The sequence below is a fragment of the Mandrillus leucophaeus genome, unplaced genomic scaffold, assembly GCF_000951045.1.
Source record: "Mandrillus leucophaeus isolate KB7577 unplaced genomic scaffold, Mleu.le_1.0 Scaffold3, whole genome shotgun sequence".
Classification (NCBI taxonomy): Eukaryota; Metazoa; Chordata; class Mammalia; order Primates; family Cercopithecidae; genus Mandrillus; species Mandrillus leucophaeus.
The window spans coordinates 2,383,096-2,400,865 of NW_012103142.1; the positions used below are offsets into that span (position 1 = coordinate 2,383,096).

At 49.6% G+C, this 17,770-nt stretch overlaps 1 protein-coding gene across 3 annotated transcripts in view; it reads left to right on the forward strand.

Annotated features, from left to right (window-relative positions):
* The window catches only part of PPARD (peroxisome proliferator-activated receptor delta), a 91,988-nt gene that overhangs the window by 57,704 nt on the left and 16,514 nt on the right, over positions 1-17,770 (forward strand). For 2 of the 3 annotated variants that reach the window (XM_011986553.1, XM_011986555.1), the window contains exon 2: positions 16,641-16,870. The exons of the other annotated variant lie outside the window; for it this stretch is intronic. In XM_011986553.1, coding sequence (XP_011841943.1) covers positions 16,741-16,870 — 130 coding nt within the window. In that variant the 5' untranslated portion in view covers positions 16,641-16,740. The remainder of the gene's footprint in view (positions 1-16,640; positions 16,871-17,770) is intronic. 3 annotated transcript variants of the gene reach the window in all.

Here is a 17,770-nt window from a genome sequence, read left to right on the forward strand (position 1 = left end):
ACGGGGCACCTTGCGAGGGAGAGCCCCGGAAGGAAACAGGGTTTATAGATAGACTCCTGGTCATCACTGCTTGTAATGCTCGCTCAGTGAACAGAGGCAGTGCTTTACCTGACTCAAGAGAGTCCCTTCTGTCTCCTGCTGGATAGGCTGAGATCCGGACTGGTTAGAAGCCCAACATGACCTGGCGTGTGAGACCTTGCACTCTCTGAATGAATTCCCCAAGTGTCATCAATAAGTCACTCTGGTTCTGGCATTTCCCTATCTTATCGCGCACACCCCTTCTCCTGGCTCTGAGTCCTGAGGAGTGAGATTGCAGTTTTTGACCCATGTTCTTACTGAGAGCCGGCTGTCATGCAGGTATAATATAAAATCCAGAAGCTGCTGTCAGAATTATGTGAGAATTGGGAGGTGACAGCATGGGCCAATTTTCTGAATCTCTAGGGTGCTTTGATGCTTAAGAAGTCTTTCTGGGCTCCCTAAGATTTGAAACCTCTTGTTTTATCTGTCCTTTCACTCTGGTTCTTCCTTTCCTCTCTTGGGGACTTCATGCTTCTCAAATATTTGTTAAGTGGGTGCTTATATGGGACCTTAGAAAGCAATCAGCTAGGCGTGCACTTGGAAAGGCACAGGAGGACTGAGAACAAGACTAAACATTTCTGTAAGATTGAGCAGCAGGAGAGCTTTGCTGCTTTACTGGTGTCATTATGTGCCTGCAGCTCCTGGGCTGCCTTTACTCGAGTGAGATCCATTTACAAGACTCCTGACTCTTCTACTCCACTTTATTACAAAAGATGTTGATGCTCGTTTTAAAAACAATTTAAACTACAAACATGAATAAAGGTATTTATCTCCCCACCAGTCCCCCTCATTCTCCCTTCCCTCCTGTTCTTAGACTGGTTTCCCCTCCCAGTAGTTTAGGTTGTGGGGCAAGTGTGTGTAGCTCTGCATCAGTGTCTTAAACAAAATGAGTGTGTCACAGATGCGCAGCTCGGCCACTCACTGTTTTCTTCAACTGTATGTCACGGCCATCCTGCCATGGCACCACGTCTGTGTCACCTGCTGCTCTTGGGCATCTGCAGAGAATTCCATGACATGGATCTTGAGGTAGGCGTCTTCAGCTTTTTCTGCTTCATCTTATTCTCCACAATCGTTTATATCATGCTTGTAAAACCTTTTTTTTTTTTTTTAAATTCTTACTAGACACAGCACATGTTCATTTTAGAAAATGTAGAAAAATCAGATAAGCAGCAGGTCATGGTGACTCACGCCTGTAATCCCAGCACTTTGGGAGGCCAAGGCAGGCAGAACACCTGAGGCCAGGAGATTGAGACCAGCCTGGCCAACATGGTAAAACCCCATCTCTACTAAAAATACAAAAATTATCTGGGCGTGGTGGTGCTCACCTGTAGTCTCAGCTACCTGGGAGACTGAATTGGGAGAATCACTTGAACCCGGGAGACAGAGGTTCCAGTGAGCCGAGATCACGCCAGTGTACTCCAACCTGCGTGACAGAGTGAGACCCTGTCTCCCCACCCCCTGCCAAAAAAAAAAAAAACAGGTAAGCAATAAAAAAAAAATAGAGATGACCCCTAAGAGATAACATTTTGGTGTGTATAATACAAGTGTCGTTTACATTTGCTCCCTCATCTCAGCATTGCCACTGCCATTAAAGAAGGCCCATGGTCATTAGTCCCATGTCACAGATAGAAAGGCTGAGCCACAGAGAGGGTAGCGGGTTGCCCAGAGGTACACAGCGTAGTAAAGACAGGGCTGGGGGCATACCTGTCATATAATTCAGCACTAGTGCTCTCTCCACTGTAGCCCACTCGCTATCTTCGCACCTTGGGATAGAGAGGGGGGTGCAAGGCATTGGATTTCAGATGCATTGAACTGCCTTATCCAAAGGTTAATAGACAGATGACTGCTTGAGGAAAGTCCCTGATTGACTTAGGAGAAGAGGTAGAAGACATACTCTTCAGGTTTACAGATGATATGAGACGAGGGATTATTTGCGCTTTGGAGAACAGAATCGGGCTTAGAAAACCCTCAAAGAGCTCTAACAACAGGTCAGGAGCAACAGGATAAACTTTGGAATGGGTGGATGTAAAGGGACCCCCTTCTATTTCCGTAAGCACAGGAAGGTCTGACTTGATGTTCAGGCAGTGACGACTGGTCTGCCTGGGAGTCGTAGTGGACTGTAAGCAGTGGGACGTGTCATTTCAACACTTTAACTTCATCTTACTTCCTGGGAGTGTTAGGAGCCACACATCAAGAGGACATGATGAACTAAGGAACAGGGTTTGGGAACCTGTCAAATGACAAATGCTGCAGTGACAGAGGTTTCACCTAGAGAAGATGGGTTTGGGGAGGAAAAGGTGCAGGCCAAGACTTGGTGACCAGGACCAGGCACGAAAGGACCAGGAATGGCAGTTAGTTGAAGGGAGAGTCTAATCGGTCAGGATATAGAACACCTTTTTAGCATTCGAGTTCAGGAATGGTAGTGAGAGGCAGTACAGTAGAGTGGTTAAGAGCTCCTGCTCTGATGGCTTACTGGCTCCTGGCTCCTACAGTCTTGGAAGTTACCTCACTCTTCCATGCTCCAATTTTCTCATCTGTAAATGGGGATAATGGGTACCTGCCTTATAGTCCACTTTTAAAACCTAAGGGAGTTGCTCCATGAAAGCAGCTTAGAATAATGCCTGGCACACTTAGGTGCTATGCACTGTTTGATTCACACGGAAGCTGGGTAGGCTTCATGGAAGAAGAGTTGTAGAAGGTCTTCTGCATGCATCTGGTATGACATGCTTCCCCAGCCTTCTCCATTCCCTGCCTCCCTGTCTCCTCGTTTCTTTCTCCATCTTCCTCTCCTGGGCCTAGGATCCTGTATTTCCCCTACCTAGAATACCCTACCCCTCAATCTTTATTTTCTTCTTTGAAACTCTTAAGTATTTTATTTCTTCTTCTTTTTTTTTTTTGAGACAGAGTTTCATTCTGTCACCTGGGCTGGAGTTCAGTGGCACGATCTCGGCTCACTGCAAGCTCCACCTCCCGGGCTCACGCCATTCTCCTGCCTCAGCCTCCCGAATAGCTGGGACTACAGGTGCCCGCCACCACACCTGGCTAATTTTTTGTATTTGTAGTAGAGACAGGGTTTCACCGTGTTAGCCGGGATGGTCTCGATCTCCTGACCTCATGATTCGTCCACCTCGGCCTCCCAAAGTGCTGGGATTACAGGCATGAGCCACCGCGCCCGGCCCTGTTTCTTCTGCTTTAAATTGTTTTTATTAAAAAAAAAAAAAATCTGACTCAGGAGTCAGCTGCCCTTCACTCTTCCCTTGTGCACAGCCTGTCCTGTGAGTAGGTACAGGTACTGACTGGTCTTATATTTCTTCCTGAAAATATAAATGTTTTAAAGGTACCCAAGGATTTGTCAACACCTCCCCACCCCCACCCTGGGTCTGACCTAGGACTCTGAGTCAGGGAGGCCTCCCTCCATTGAGTAATAGTAGCCTTGGGATCTGCTCAGTAAGAGGATTGTAGAGTTTAAGGGAGGAAGAAGCACCAGTGCTGCCTCCCCATGGGAAAAATGAAGCCCTCCCCCCCCCGCCACCACCGCACCACAGAACCGCCAACCACAACATCACTTGGCAGATTAGCAAAAGAACTAACCAGACACTGCTAGGCCCCTCAGGCTTCTAGATTTGCCCTCCACCACATTTTCTACCAATTTATGCTCATCTTGAGGAGCGCCTCCTTTGAAGGGTCTGGAATGCTCTGAAAGCAGGGTCAGATACCCCTGGAAAACTGAAGCCCGTGGAGCAATGATCTCTACAGGACTGCTTCAAGTTACATGGTGAACAGACATCTTTTTCCAGTTATGCCAGTTGCTCCTCTGGTACTTGAGGATTATATGAATCTAACAACAGACAAAAATCTCTGCCTCATGGGGCTTATATTCTTTAGGAAGAGACAAGCACTAAACAAATGAGGAAATGTATATACACTCTGCCAGATAGCCATAAGACGGACGGAGAAAGCTGAAGCAGGGAAGGGAGATGGAAGTACCTGAGGGTGGATTGCGCAGGTTTGAAACAGGGAAGCCAGGGAAGGCCTCACTGAGATGGCCACATTTGAGAAAGGACCTGAAGGAAGTGAGGCAGTGAGCTGTGGAGATCGGTAATTAGGGTAGGGGAAGAACTGTAGCTAGAGAGAACAGCGGCCGCAAAGGCCCACCCAAGGCAGGATATGCCCGCTGTGTGGAGACCAGCAGGAGGCCGTGTGCCTGATACTTAATATACCAGAAGTAGTGGAGCAGGCAGGGGTGCCAGTTCCAGAAGGACTTGCTGGCAGGTATTAAGTGGGCTTTTTCTCTGAGGTAGGAAGCTCCAGGAAGGATTTGATCACAGGAAGGACAGAATCTGAATTGTATTTTAGAAGGATCACTGTGACTGCTGTACAGAGAGTGGGTGCTAAGGCGGGAGGCAGAAGCCAAAAAGCCAGTTAGGAGGCTGATAAAGTAATCCAGGCAAGAGATGGTGTTGGCTAGGACCAGGGTCATAGCAGTAGAGGTGGTGAGAAGTGATTAGATTCTGTATATTTATTAACGGCAAAGCCAGCAGGATTCATTGACTCTAAGTGGAAGGTTGAAGTTTTCATTGAGATGAGAGAGACCACTGGGGAAGGTAAAGGGCTCGGTTTTGGTTGTGTTAGGCTTGTGCTGCCATTGGACATCTGTGTGGAGGTGTCAGAGAAGCTGGCCTGTAGAAATAAACTGGGGAATCATCAGCATACAACAGGCATTGGAAGGCACAAGCCGGCATAAGATCATAAAGGGAGGGAGCATAGATGGAGAATGAAGGAGCCCTTTAGAGATTAGGCAGAAAATTGCTAACTGGGGCCAACAAAGGAGATTGATAAAGGGCCGCCAGTGACATCGGAGGAAAATCTGGGAGGAAGCCAAATGAAGAGAAGTCATAGAGGAGGAGGGATCAAGCAGTCATATCACATGCTGTCGTGGGTCAAATAAAATGAAGATCATAAGTGTTTGTTACCGAAAGTTTAAAAGTACAGTGACATTGGCCGGGCGTGGTGGCTTACATCTGTAATCCCAGCACTTTGGGAGGCTAAGGCGGGTAGATCACTTGAGGTCATAGTTCAAGATCAGCCTGGCCAACATGGTGAAACCCTGACTTTACCAAACAGTATAAAAATTAGCCGGGCGTGGTGATGCGTGTCTGTAGTCCCAGCTATGGGAGTCTGAGGTGGGAGAATTGCTTGAATCCGGGAGGAAGAAGTTGTAGTCAGCCGAGATGGAGCCATTGCACTCCAGCCTGGGCAACAGTGAGACCCTGTCTCAAAAAAAAAAAAAAAAAAAGCCGGGCATGGTGGCGCACACCTGTAATCCCAGCACTTCGGGAGGCCGAGGTAGGTGGATAACTTGAGGTGAGTTCAAGACTAGCCTGGCCAACATGGTGAAACCCCATCTCTGTTAAAAATACAAAAATTAGCTGGGTGTGGTGGCAGGCGCCTGTAATACCAGCTACTCAGGAGGCTGAGGCAGGAGAATCACTGGAACCCAGGAGGCAGAGTTTGCACTGAGCTGAGATCATGCCACTGTACTCCAGCCTGCACGACAAAGTGAGACTCTCAAAAAACAACAACAACAACAACAAAAAAACAAAAACAAAAACACAAAGGCCGGGTGCAGTGGCTTATGCCTGTAATTCCAACACTTTGAGATGCCAAAGTGGGAGGATCACTTGTGATCCAGGGGGAGTTCAGTTCAAGACCAGCCTGGCCAACATGGTGAAAACCCATCTCTACTAAAAATACAAAAATTAGTTGGGTGTTGTGGCATGAATCTGTAATCCCAGCTTCTCTGGAGACTGAGGTAGGAGGATCACTTGAGCCTGGGAGGTGGAGGCTGTAGTGAACCAAGGTCACGCCACTGCACCCCAGCCTAGTGACAGAGCAAGACTCTGTCTCAAAAAAAAAAAAAAAAGTACAATGATATTAAAAAAAAAAAACCACCTACCACTCTATTCATACAGGGAAACTTTCTTCTATTCTTTTGTCATTTTCATGGGAATCATGATCTTTATGTAAATTCGTATTGTATTTTTCACTTAAGTTATTAAATATTCTATGAAAACATGAGTTTAATGACTAGGTAATACTCAGTTTCCTGGATGTGCCCTAATATATTTAACCATTCCTCTAATATTGGGCATTGGGCCATTTCTGATTTTTTGTTATTATAAATAACATTGCAGTGAACAGCTCAGTGTGTTTTCCTCTGAGGGGAAGTATAGGGTCAACGAACATGAATGCTTTTAGGTGAGACTTGAACTTGAGATCCCTGGGTTCTCCTGGACAGACTAGCCAATCATAGCTTAGCTGTGGGATTTTTCCGTGTCTCCTGTCTCCCTGGGAAGGTTGAGAAGTCACTCAGCCCTACAGATCCCTATTCGTGCCTCCCCGCCGCAATTGCACGTCCCATTTCTCCTGGGCCAGAGTTTTATTGCCTCTCGTGGGGCCTGCTGGCCACCACTCAGTTGCTGCCCTTCTCCTTACCCCCAGCCTTCGTCTCCTCACCCAGAGCATTCACAAGCCAGCAAGAGCCAGTCTGAGCTTCCCTCAGATTAGGGAGTGTAGTGATCAATGAAATAGCCCTGCCTTCACTCATCTCACTGGGTCAATTAAATGAGGTGTGATGTACCTGAAAGCACTTCCGAAACTTAAGAGTCTCATGCCCTACCAACTGAGCTATCCAGGTACCCTTAAAGGGCTGTCCTAGTCTTAACTGTTTTAAAAGAAATAGGTAGCTGGGCATGGTGGCTCATGCCTGTAATCTCAGCACTTTGGGAGGCCGAGGCAGGCGGATAACGTGAGCCCAGGAGTTCGAGACCAGCCTGGGCAACATGGCAAAACCCTGTCTCCACAAAAAATACAAAAATTAGCTGGGCATGGTGCTGCACACCTGTGGTTCCAGCTGCTCAGGAGGCAGAAGTGGGAGAATCACCTGATCCCAGGAAATCGAGGCTGCAGTGAGCTGTGATTGTGCCACTGCACTCTAGCCTGGGTGACAGGGAGATCTTGTCAAAGAAAAAGAAAAAAGGTACAAGTGATGGTGTCCACATTGTAACCACAGAGCCCCTAGAGCAGGGCTGTTGACCTATGGTTGGCATCCTGGTCACAAGAGCTCTGTGTCAGATGTGTGAGGGGCTTGGGTATAGTTGTCAAGCCTGGGAATGTGGCTGGTAAATGTCGATTGACCTCATGCCAGGCAGTGCCAAGTGCCACATCTGCTCCCCAGATACCTGTGTTTGTGTGTGTGTGTCATAGTCGGGAATCACTGAGACCAGGACCTCGGGGAGGCTGGAGCCCCGTTGGGCAGAGCAGGAATGGGCCTTGGAGATGATCTAATTCTGACATTTTACTCAGTGAGGACACAGGTGGGGCAGCCAGAGAGGTAATCAGCTCTGAGTCAGGGGCCCATCCCTCAACTCCTGAGCCTGAGTCTTCCCGGGAACACAACAGGCAGCTGATTCCCAGACCTTGCAGGGCTCCGGGAGGTGGCCTTCCCCTCCCGCCGACTCCCTTGCCAGGTTTGTTGTAACCATTGCTCCTCCAAGCCTGGCTGAAATCATCTTCAGTCTTATCCTCCACAGCAGCCTGAAAGGTCTTTGTAAAAATGCAGCTCTGTTCCTTCCCATCCTCTTCATAACCCCCTTGGCTCTCTGCTCCTCCTAGAAAAAACACCCACATCCTCAGCTTACCCTTCAAGACCCTGAGTGACCTGTAGCCACAGCCCTTCTCTCTACCCACAGACCTCCTTCCTTGGGTCCTCCTTCCTTGGGCCTTTTCACATCGCTGTTCCCATCACCTTGGAATCCCTCTCAGCCTGCCTGGGCCAAAGGCTACGTAAGGAAGGTCCTCAAGAAAGCCTCTCCTGACCATCCGCACCTGACTCATGTGCTCTGAGTGCCGCACCGTGCTTGGCATTTGTCCTTCATAGCCCTGGTCATTGCTGGCTAATGTAGCCTGGCACATGGTGGTAGGTACTTGACAAATATTTGTTGAACAAGTGAATGAAACCAGCTGGCAGGGACCAGAAGAAGAGCAAAGGGGCAGGGACAGTGTCCACAACCATAGCCCCTGTGGTCTTAGCTCAGAAGGGCTCTGGCTCGGTCCCTGGCATGTCCCTCTGCTGGCCAGCAGAAACACCCTACCCTGGAAGCCCTCTCCAAGTAGTGTGAGGGGCCTCAGGCCCATTCAGGCTTCGGTAGGAGAGATCTGGGTCTCTTCTGGGACCTGAGCAGGCCTTTCATTTACCTCATTGGCATCTGTCAGCATTTTATTTGTTTTTTAAAATGTCTCCCTCTTCCCCCAACCAACCCCAGATTATGAAGGTATCCCACGCTCACTGTGAAGAAACTGGATAACATAGGAAAATATAATTAAGAAAATAAAAATCACCTACAGCCCCACCCCTCAGAGAAAAGTACCCTTAACATTTGTGGCCATGTCTTTTCAGTTTTGTTTCTATGCATGTGTACATGCTTTGACATTGCTGAGCTTCTCTTTGTGAAAACCACAGATTTTTCGCAGTCTTCAGCGGCTGCGGTCAGAGGCGGTCAGCGTGTCAGTTCTTCCAGTGGAGAGCTGATGCAGGGATCTGGATTCCTCTCTCTCCCTACTGCGGGTGGGTGAGTGGGCACACCCAAGGCCCCTTCTGTGGCAGCTTTCCCATCCCTGGTGAAGAGTACCCTCCTGTCTCTAGTCTCTTCTCCAGGACATTCTCTGGTCCTGGAGGCTGGTTGTTCCTAGGGGCTGCCTCTTGGGGCAATGGGAAGAATTGTGGAATGCATGGGTGGCCTCCTGGCTGTCTTTTCTCTGGTTCCAGCAGTCTCTGAACAAAACCAGCCCCAGGCCACTCCTGGGGATTGGCCTCAGGTGACTCTCTGGGCTGACTCTGGCCAGCTAGAAGGCCACCTGGGCTTCTCCTGTGTTCTTAAGAGGGTGGGGTGACCTGGATTGGCGAATAGTAAGCAGAGAACACGGCAGAGTTGCTGGCCTAGAAAACCAGGTCACTAGGTCAGCACTTGGATTAATGATTGATAAGAAAGGTTAGGAGAGAATCAGCAGACCCATTCTCCCATGACATCCCTCACTTCTGATCCCAAAAGCACCTGCCATGGAGACGGGGCAACCTCTGTCTTGTATCCAGAGGCTGCCCCTGATTCCGCTGCAGTGTGGGAGGAAGGAGATGACAGCAACTGGGTCACCCACATGTGGGGCAAGATGGGGAGGAAGGTTTAGGCCCTTCTCCCTGAAAAAAGAAGCATGTGCCCAGACTAGGGGGCTCCCTGCCGGTTCTCTCCCCACAATTGATGGTGAGGCAGGGAACTGGGAAGTTCTGTCTGTGGAGGTCCCTTGGGTTTCAGCAGGCTAGGACATTTCTAGAGCTAGAATATCACCCTACAATCCCTTAACACAAGCCATGGGTGATAATAATAGCAGCAACCGCTGTGGTCCTTATTTGTAGGACCCTTACTATCTACCTGGCACTGTTAAGTTACTGCATCGTTACTTATTCCACACAGCAGCCTCTCAGGTTAGGTGCTAGCATCCCAGTTTTAGTGTCTTCCCCAAGTCATAGAGTGAGAGGGACGAGCCAGGGTGTGAACCCAGGCCTGACTGAAGCCGGTGGAATTCACTTCTTTGGAGTATTGCATCTCGATGGCAGTAATCTGTGAATTACTGTGAGTATCTATGAATTGTGGCAAGTGCTACAACTCAGAATAGTGTGGCTAAGGCTCATGTTTTTAGTATATTTATTCATTCAACAAGTGTATGTTGAGGACCCACTAAATGCCAGGTGCTGGGACCCACTTCAGTAAGATACAGGGCATTCTCTGGGAAACTGATAACATGGTGAGGCCAGAGCAGTTTGCAGACACTGCAGTTTGGTGTAGCGATTGCAGATTTGGAGGGCCTGTGTCGGGGTTGTGGTGAGAAGGAACAGAATGGAGCTAGTCTAGGAGAGCTTCCCGGAAGAGGAGGTGCAGGCAGGTCTTGAAGGAGAGAAGGTCTTAGCTAGTGGAGGGGACGGTGTTCCAGGCAGATGGCAGTTCAAGCCTCCATGCTCAGGGAGTGATGCGGGATCTTAAGGCACATAGGTGGGCAGAGCAGGAGGATAGGCCTGGAGAGGAAGGCAGGGACCAGAGCTTGTGGCTGTTTTCAGCACACAGGGGTCATTTTCTGGCAGTAATGTCCAGAAGGGCTTTGACCAAGGAGTTCTTGACAGAAACAGCTGGGGACTGGCAGCCAGACAGAGGATTCAGAGGTGATGGCTCCCGACTGAGGCTAAGGAGCCCCAGCTGGGCAAGGACATGCCAGCTCCTGATCCAGTCTTACCCAGCACCATATATGAGACACACAGTAGAGTGGCTAAGACTTGAGCCAACCTGCCTTGACTCAAATCCTGCTTCTCTAGTTACTGTGTGACCTTGAGCCAATTACTTTCCCTCTCTGTGCCATAATTTCCACATCAGTTAAATGGGGATAATAATAGTACCTGCCTCTTAGGGTTGTTGTGAGGATTACATTTGCCAACATACACAGAGCATGGTGTGTAATAAGTTCTTGGAGAAGGGAAGCTGGTACGATTGTGATGGAAGTGGTGATCCAGCTTAGGCTCTAGTACAGTATGAAGGCCCATCAGGCTGTACTATGTGGCAGATGGAGCCCATGGAGGCCCCTGGCACACTGACTGTCCCCACTCATCCCCTGGGTAGGGCAGAAGTGTTCCCACACTGTATAGCCTGCCAGTGGGCATCAGGGAAACACCTGAGTCACCCCGAGGAGTACGAGGCACTTGGGGGTTGCCCAGCTGAGCACAGAGGGCTGCCCTGAAAGTGAGCCCCTCCCTACTCCTAGCAGAGACGGGGAAGGGAGACAGCTAGACTTGGTGGGAGGGACTGGGCCCCAGGTGGCTTAGTTGCTCTGGCCACAGACCAGGTCTCTAGAGCTCTGGGTCATTTGAGTTAAGCTCCTAATTACCACTGCCCATGAAATCCACCTGCCAATGGGCAATGGATGGAGTCGTGCCCCTCCCTGCACCTAAGCTCTCCGAAGGGCTGAGTTTCTTCTTGGAGCCAGACAGTGGGTATTGCAATGGGAGCATGGGGGCTGCATGTGCGCTGCAGGCTGTGTGTGTGTGTGTGTGTGTGTGTGTGTGTGTGTGTGTGTGTACACGCACACATGCATGTATGTCCGAATTAGAGCAGTCCAGGGATTTGTTTTGCAAGAAGTTCTTTTATTTTTATTTTTTGAGACGGAGTCTTGCTCTGTTGCCAGGCTAGAGTACAGTGGCGCTATTGTGGCTCGCTGCAACCTCCCTCTCCTGAGTTCAAGTGATGCTCTTGCCTCAGCCTCCCAAGTAGCTGGGATTACAGGCACAAGCCACCACACCCGGATAATTTTTGTATTTTTAGTAGAGGTGGGGTTTCGCCATGTTGACCAGGCTAGTCTTGAACTCCTGACCTCAGGTGATCTACCTGCCTCAGCCTCCCAAAGTGGTGGGATTATAGGCGTGAGCCCCCCTGCCCTTCCCCCACACGCCACGCAAGAAATTATTTTGCTAGAGACGACTTTTTGGTGAGGGGCTACATTGCTGCATTCATGCCCCTTCATTCTGGCTCAGGGCCCTTGTCTTGTCTGAGGGTCTGGAGCTCCAGCCTCTTAAGTGGGACAAAGCTGTGACATGATCAGAGGACTTCTGGCTCTGGCATAGTGCTGGGGGGTGGACAGGGGAGATAGCTAACACTGGGAGCCAGACCAAAAAAAAAAAAAAAAAAAGCCAAGGTTTTTTGCCAGCATACAAATTAAACCCAGTGCCTGGCTATATTGTGGTTGTTGTTTTGAGACAGAGTCTCCTCTGTCACCCAGGCTGGAGTGCAATGGTGTGATCTCGGCTCACTGCAACCTCCGCCTCCCAGGTTCAAGCGGTTCTCATGCCTCAGCTTCCTAAGTAGCTGGGATTACAGGCGTGCACCACCGTGCCCGGCTAATTTTTGTATTTTCAGTAGAGATGGGGTTTCACCATGTTGGCCAGGCTGGTCTTGAACACCTGACCTCAAGTGATCCACCCACCTCAGCCTCCCAAAGTGCTGGGATTACAGCCATGAACCACTGCACCCGGACTTTTTTTGTTTTTGAGACAGGGTCTCGATCTGTCCTCAGGCTGGAGTGCAGCAGTGCGATCTTGGCTTACTGAAACCTCTGCCCCCCAGGTTCAAGTAATTCTCATGTCTCAGCCTCCAAGTAGCTGGGATTACAGACGTGCACCACCACACATATCTAATTTTTATATTTTTGGTAGAGACGGGGTTTCCCCATGTTGCCCAGGCTGGTCTCAAACTCCTAGCCTCATGTGATCTGCCTGCCTCGGCCTCCCAAAATGCTGGGATTACAGGCATGAGCCACCATGCCTGGCCCAGGCTGCGCTATCTTTAGTGCCAGGGCTGAAGAAAGGAAGAGGAGAATAGGGTTCATTGCGGGAATAGTGGTGGGTGGGGTGGCAGCTACCTGAGAAAATCTAGTCAGTGGGCCTAGGTTCAGTGGGTCAGGGGAGAGAGCTTGGGGTCAGGGTTGCTCTTGGCTGGGCAAGCTGAGAACAGTGTGTAGGGAGCAACCTTGGCTCAGGGTAGATGGCAGACCTCAGCTGTAGAAGGAGCAGTGAGGCCATATGAAAATGGCAGGCTTCTGGCAAAATGCAGGGATGGGCTGCAGCACAGCAGTTTAGTCTAAATAGGAGCAGCCCAAGGGATGTGTGTAGGTTTTAGAACAGCCAGGCTACAGCTCCCCTCCCTCTTCGCTGGTGTCCTTGAGAGGCCACAGTCAGAAGAGACAATTCCAGGCTAGGGAGAGATGTCAGCATGGGAACCAGAGACCCTGGTCCCAAATTCAAAACTCCAGCCAGAGTCCAGAACTGCATCTGAGCCTAAGAGACAACCTCTTGCACCTCCCAAAACTGAGAACAGTTTTACCGGTTCTGGTGAAAAAAACCCACTACCAGCTCATATGTGGGAGTGGGAGCTGAGGCTCTGCTGAGTAACACGGCCCAGTGCACACAGCCGTCAGGGCCTGGCTGGGCTCCAGTCCCGCTGTGTCCAAAGCTCTGCTGTTCTCTGCTTCATCCTCTAGCATGTTCTCTAAGATGCCCTGTTGGGATCCTCAGGCCTGTCCCTTTTATCACCTGCAAGGGGGGCCTATAAGGCCTTATGGGGGCTGGCGAGGCTTGAGGGGGAGCGTGACGCATACAGGGAGCTCAGTCAGCTCCCTCCCCTCCCTCCAGGATTTGATCCTGACAGGGAGCTCCATCAGGTCCTCCCCAGGGTCACCAGAGGCTCAGAGGCTGTGTTGTTGATTATATATACCAGGCAGTACTGTGGCTTTTCCTCCTCTGATACTGCCTGTTAAGTGGGGACCCCACATCTTCATGTCCCCCTCTTCCTGGTTCTCATCAGCACAGCCTGGTGTGCATTTCCCCGTGTCCACTGACACCCACGCCACATGGGTCCAAAAACAGAATGTGTTCTCATTGCCTCATCCCACTCACCCTGGGCTCTGCCACCACTGCACCATGGCTCTCGGGAGTCCCACCATCTGACCCTTGTCACCAGTGCTGCTCCTTCTCTTGGGACTCATCCCTTCTGAGGCCTCCCGGGGTCCCTCCCTTCTCACCCTCCCCTGCTTCTTCCATCTCCAGGCTTTCAATCTGGTGGAGCATAAAGAATTGGTGCTTCTGGTACTTGCTATTTGGATAATGGCAATTTTTTTTTTTAAAGCTGACTAATGCCACTGCAGTCACACATTGCTCTCGGTAATTGCCAGGGTCCTTTTTCCAGTATTGTGGCCAACTTCCACCCCAGAACCCCACTCTACTCTTGAGCTAAGTGTCTTTATGTCTCCTATTTTAAATTAGGATTGTGTTCAGTTGCATGCAACAGAAATCTGGGAATCAGTGCCGGCAATCAATAAAACAAGTTTGATTTTTTTCACCTAACAAGCAGTCTGGAGGCCAGCATTGCAGGGCGGGTCCAGCAGCTTTGAGAGGCCGCAGTGGCCAGGTGCTTTTGGACTTTTCACCCACCCTCCTACCCTGTCTTCTGCTGCTCCAAAGGCAGCTGCTACACCTCTAGGCATAGTATTCCTGTTTCAGGCAGGAAGATGAAAAGGGCAGAAGTTCGTCTCTTTCTATTAGGAAATAATAGCTTTTTCAATAGCTCCTCCTTTTAGATTTCTGTTCACATATTGCTGATCAGAATTATGCCAATGAACACTGTAGCTGCAAGAGAGCTTGGGGAAACTGAATGTTTAGGTAGGCAGTTTGCTGATCCAGAGAAGACTGAGACTTAGAAGGAAGGAGAAGGGAGCTGGGGAGAAATAGGAGTGACTGCCCCAGCTACCACTTGCAGAAAGCCACGGAGTGAGCAGGACAACACCTGTGAACATTTCCTGTGCTCTGGGTCTGGTGCTTTCCAAGTTTAAAACTTTCCAAGTTTTTTCCATCCAGGGACGAGTGGTCAGGGACTGAGCCTTGAGGAACTGATGTATATTAAACAAACTTTCAAGTCCCTGCAATGCAGTGTAATGAGTAAAGAGCCCACAGGGGAGAAACTGCCACTAGTGGAGATCATACCAGTGGGCAGCATTGCTTGGCTCTGGGGGTGGGTGCCAGAGGCCTGCAGGTGCCCAGGGTCCAGGTCTGCCCAATTTTCAAGAGAAGCCAGAAAACCAAATTTTTAAAAAGTTTTTTTTGTTCTAACTCTGTTTTGAAAAAAGTTTGGTGTTACAGAAAAGTTGCAGAGATCGTAGAGTCCCCACATATCCTTTACCCAACTCACATTAAATCTTACATAAAGGAACACTGGTACAATACTGTTAACCGAAGTCAGTGTGCTGTTCAGACCTTACCAGTTTTTCTGCCACTGCCCTCTTTCTGCTTTGGGGATCTGGTCCAAGATCCCACATTCATTTAGTTGTGTCTCTGTGGTCTGCTCCTGTCTGTGAGGCTTCCTCAGTCACAAAGCTAGAGGTTTACATGACCTTTTCCAGGTTTTCCCACTCTACTGTAATAATTTGGAAATTATATGTCGGCATCTTGAGACATCTTTTGAAAAATAAGGGGACTTGAGCTGATTGAATGTTGATCACTCCCTCTCATCTTCCACATTATTAAGTTTGCCTTCTTATTTTATTATAATTCAAATTATTTTTAAGTCAGGCACAGTGGCTCATGCCTGTAATTCCAACACCTTGGTAGGCCAAAGTGAGCAGGTTGTCCCCCCAGGAGTTCAAAACCAGCCTGGGCAACATACCAAAACCCCATCTCTAAAAAAAATACAGAAATTAGCTGGTGTGGTGGTGCACGCCTGTGGTCCCAACTACGTGGGTGGCTGAGGTGGGAGGATCACTTGAGCACAGGAGATAAAGGCTGCAGTGAGCCATGATTGCACCACTGCACTCCAGCCTAAGCGACAGAGTGAGACTGTCTCAAAAAACAACAACAACAACAGCAACAAAAACACCAGAAAACAGCTAAGAGTTTTGTATTGTTTTATTTCAGGTTCAGGGTATAGACGCAGGTTTGTTATATGGGTGAACTTGTGTCACAGGGGTTTGTTATACAGATTATTTCATCACCAGGCACTAAGACTAGCACCCAATAGTTATTCTTTCTGCTCCTCTCCTCCTCCCAGCCTCCACCCTCAAGTAGGCCCCGAGGTTATTGTTAAGTCCAAGCAAGGGAAGGCCTGGTGGAAATGAATGTGTAGCCTTAAGATGTTTTGAGGGGGATGATTTACTACCAGCTGGAAGTTACTGTGCTGTGAAGCTGGTAGTGGTTCTCAAACTTGGCTGCACGTTACAGTCACCAGGACAATTAAAAAATAAGAACCCCAATGTCCAAGCTGCTCCCCAAACCAATCAAAGGAGAATCTCTGGGGTTGGGACCAGGCATCTGTCTTTTTAAAAACTCCCCAGTGACTACAGTGTACAGCCAAGTTGGCAGGTCTAGAGCAGGGCCATGGTTGCAGATCTGTCAACATGAGCCGAGAACAGCAGGACTTTATGTCTTTTTTCCACACCCAACCACTGAAAGGATGGGACTCACCCCTTCAGGAACAGTAGCACAGGAGAGCCGTGATTCTTGGGCCTGAGTGCTGGTAGGGACAGGGTCGGGGATGGGAGGCATGATGCATGTATGGATCTCCAGGTGGGCTGGAGAGTTGGGAAAAGCCCCTCAAGTCATTCCAATGTGCTTCCTGAAGACTCAGAACAGGAGGCAACAGAGGAGGCAGGGAAGGGTGGCACAGTGGTGTGTCACCTCTCTGGTTTATGGAGCCTGCTCCGAACCCCACAAACCCACTACGAGAGCCAGGTGGGAAGGGTGATAGGGCAGGTGACTTGTGATACAGGAACAGAGACCATGGGATAGCACTGCAGGGACTGGGGAGGGAGCAGGAGCAGAAGAACCCCCTCCATGACAGCAGCCCCCAAGCGTGCCTCACTCCCACCATCCTCTTCCTCGTCACTGCCTCACCTGACCTCTTCCTGTCTTCTCCTCTGCCAAGGCTGATGGGAACCACCCTGTAGAGGTCCATCTGCGTTCAGACCAGACGATGCCAGAGCTATGACCGGGCCTGCAGGCGTGGCGCCGAGGGGAGATCAGCCATGGAGCAGCCACAGGAGGAAGCCCCTGAGGTCCGGGAAGAGGAGGAGAAAGAGGAAGTGGCAGAGGCAGAAGGAGCCCCAGAGCTCAATGGGGGACCACAGCATGCACTTCCTTCCAGCAGCTACACAGGTGAGGAGAGGACTGGCAGGGGACACGGGGCAGAGGAGGCACAGCCCAGTGCAGTGGGGATCCTGGCCCACTGTGAACACCATCATGTGGGGCGCAGAGTAGCAGAGTGCTGAAGGACTGGAGCCAGAAGCCTGGGTTCACGCCCAGTGCGGTGGGGATCTGCTCTGCCACTCACCAGCAGTGGGGCCTGGAGCAAGGTGTACCACTTCCTTCTGTAAAACAGGCCAGAGGATGGTAGGTGATGTGGATATGGGCTCTTGTGAGAATTAAATGAGTGGGCATTTGTAACACACGTCATCATCATTATTAGTATTCCCACCACTGTTACCACAAGGAATCTGAGACCAATCTCTACTAACAGCACACTAGAAAGATCAGCTGTACCTGGGATTGTTATCAGTTCCATTGGTCTGCAATAATTATACACATCATCACTGAGCTGCATCGTAATTAGATAAAATTGCTAAGCAGTTACTATGAATAAGTCAACTAATATTATTTTTATGCAACCAAGCAGTTGTAGCTTCTCCTGTCTCACTTGTTGGTTCCCCTTTATTTATCAGCAGTGTAGACAGTTTTCTCTAGTACCCTGTACTGTTCTGTCATCTTCATCATCATCATGTTATATTCACCTTCAAAAGCATCCGGAATCCATGCAGCCCCTGGCTTTCCCTTCTGCAGTTCCCCCTGCTTTTTTGTTTTTGTGGTTTTTGAGACAAAATCTCCTTCTGTTGGCCAGACTAGAGTGCAGTGGCACAATCTCAGCTCACTGCAACCTCTGCCTCCTGGGTTCAAGCGATTCTCCTGCCTCAGCCTCCAGAGTAGCTGGGATTACAGGTTGCGCCACCATCACGTATCTAATTTTTATATTTTTGGTAGAGACGGGGTTTCCCCATGTTG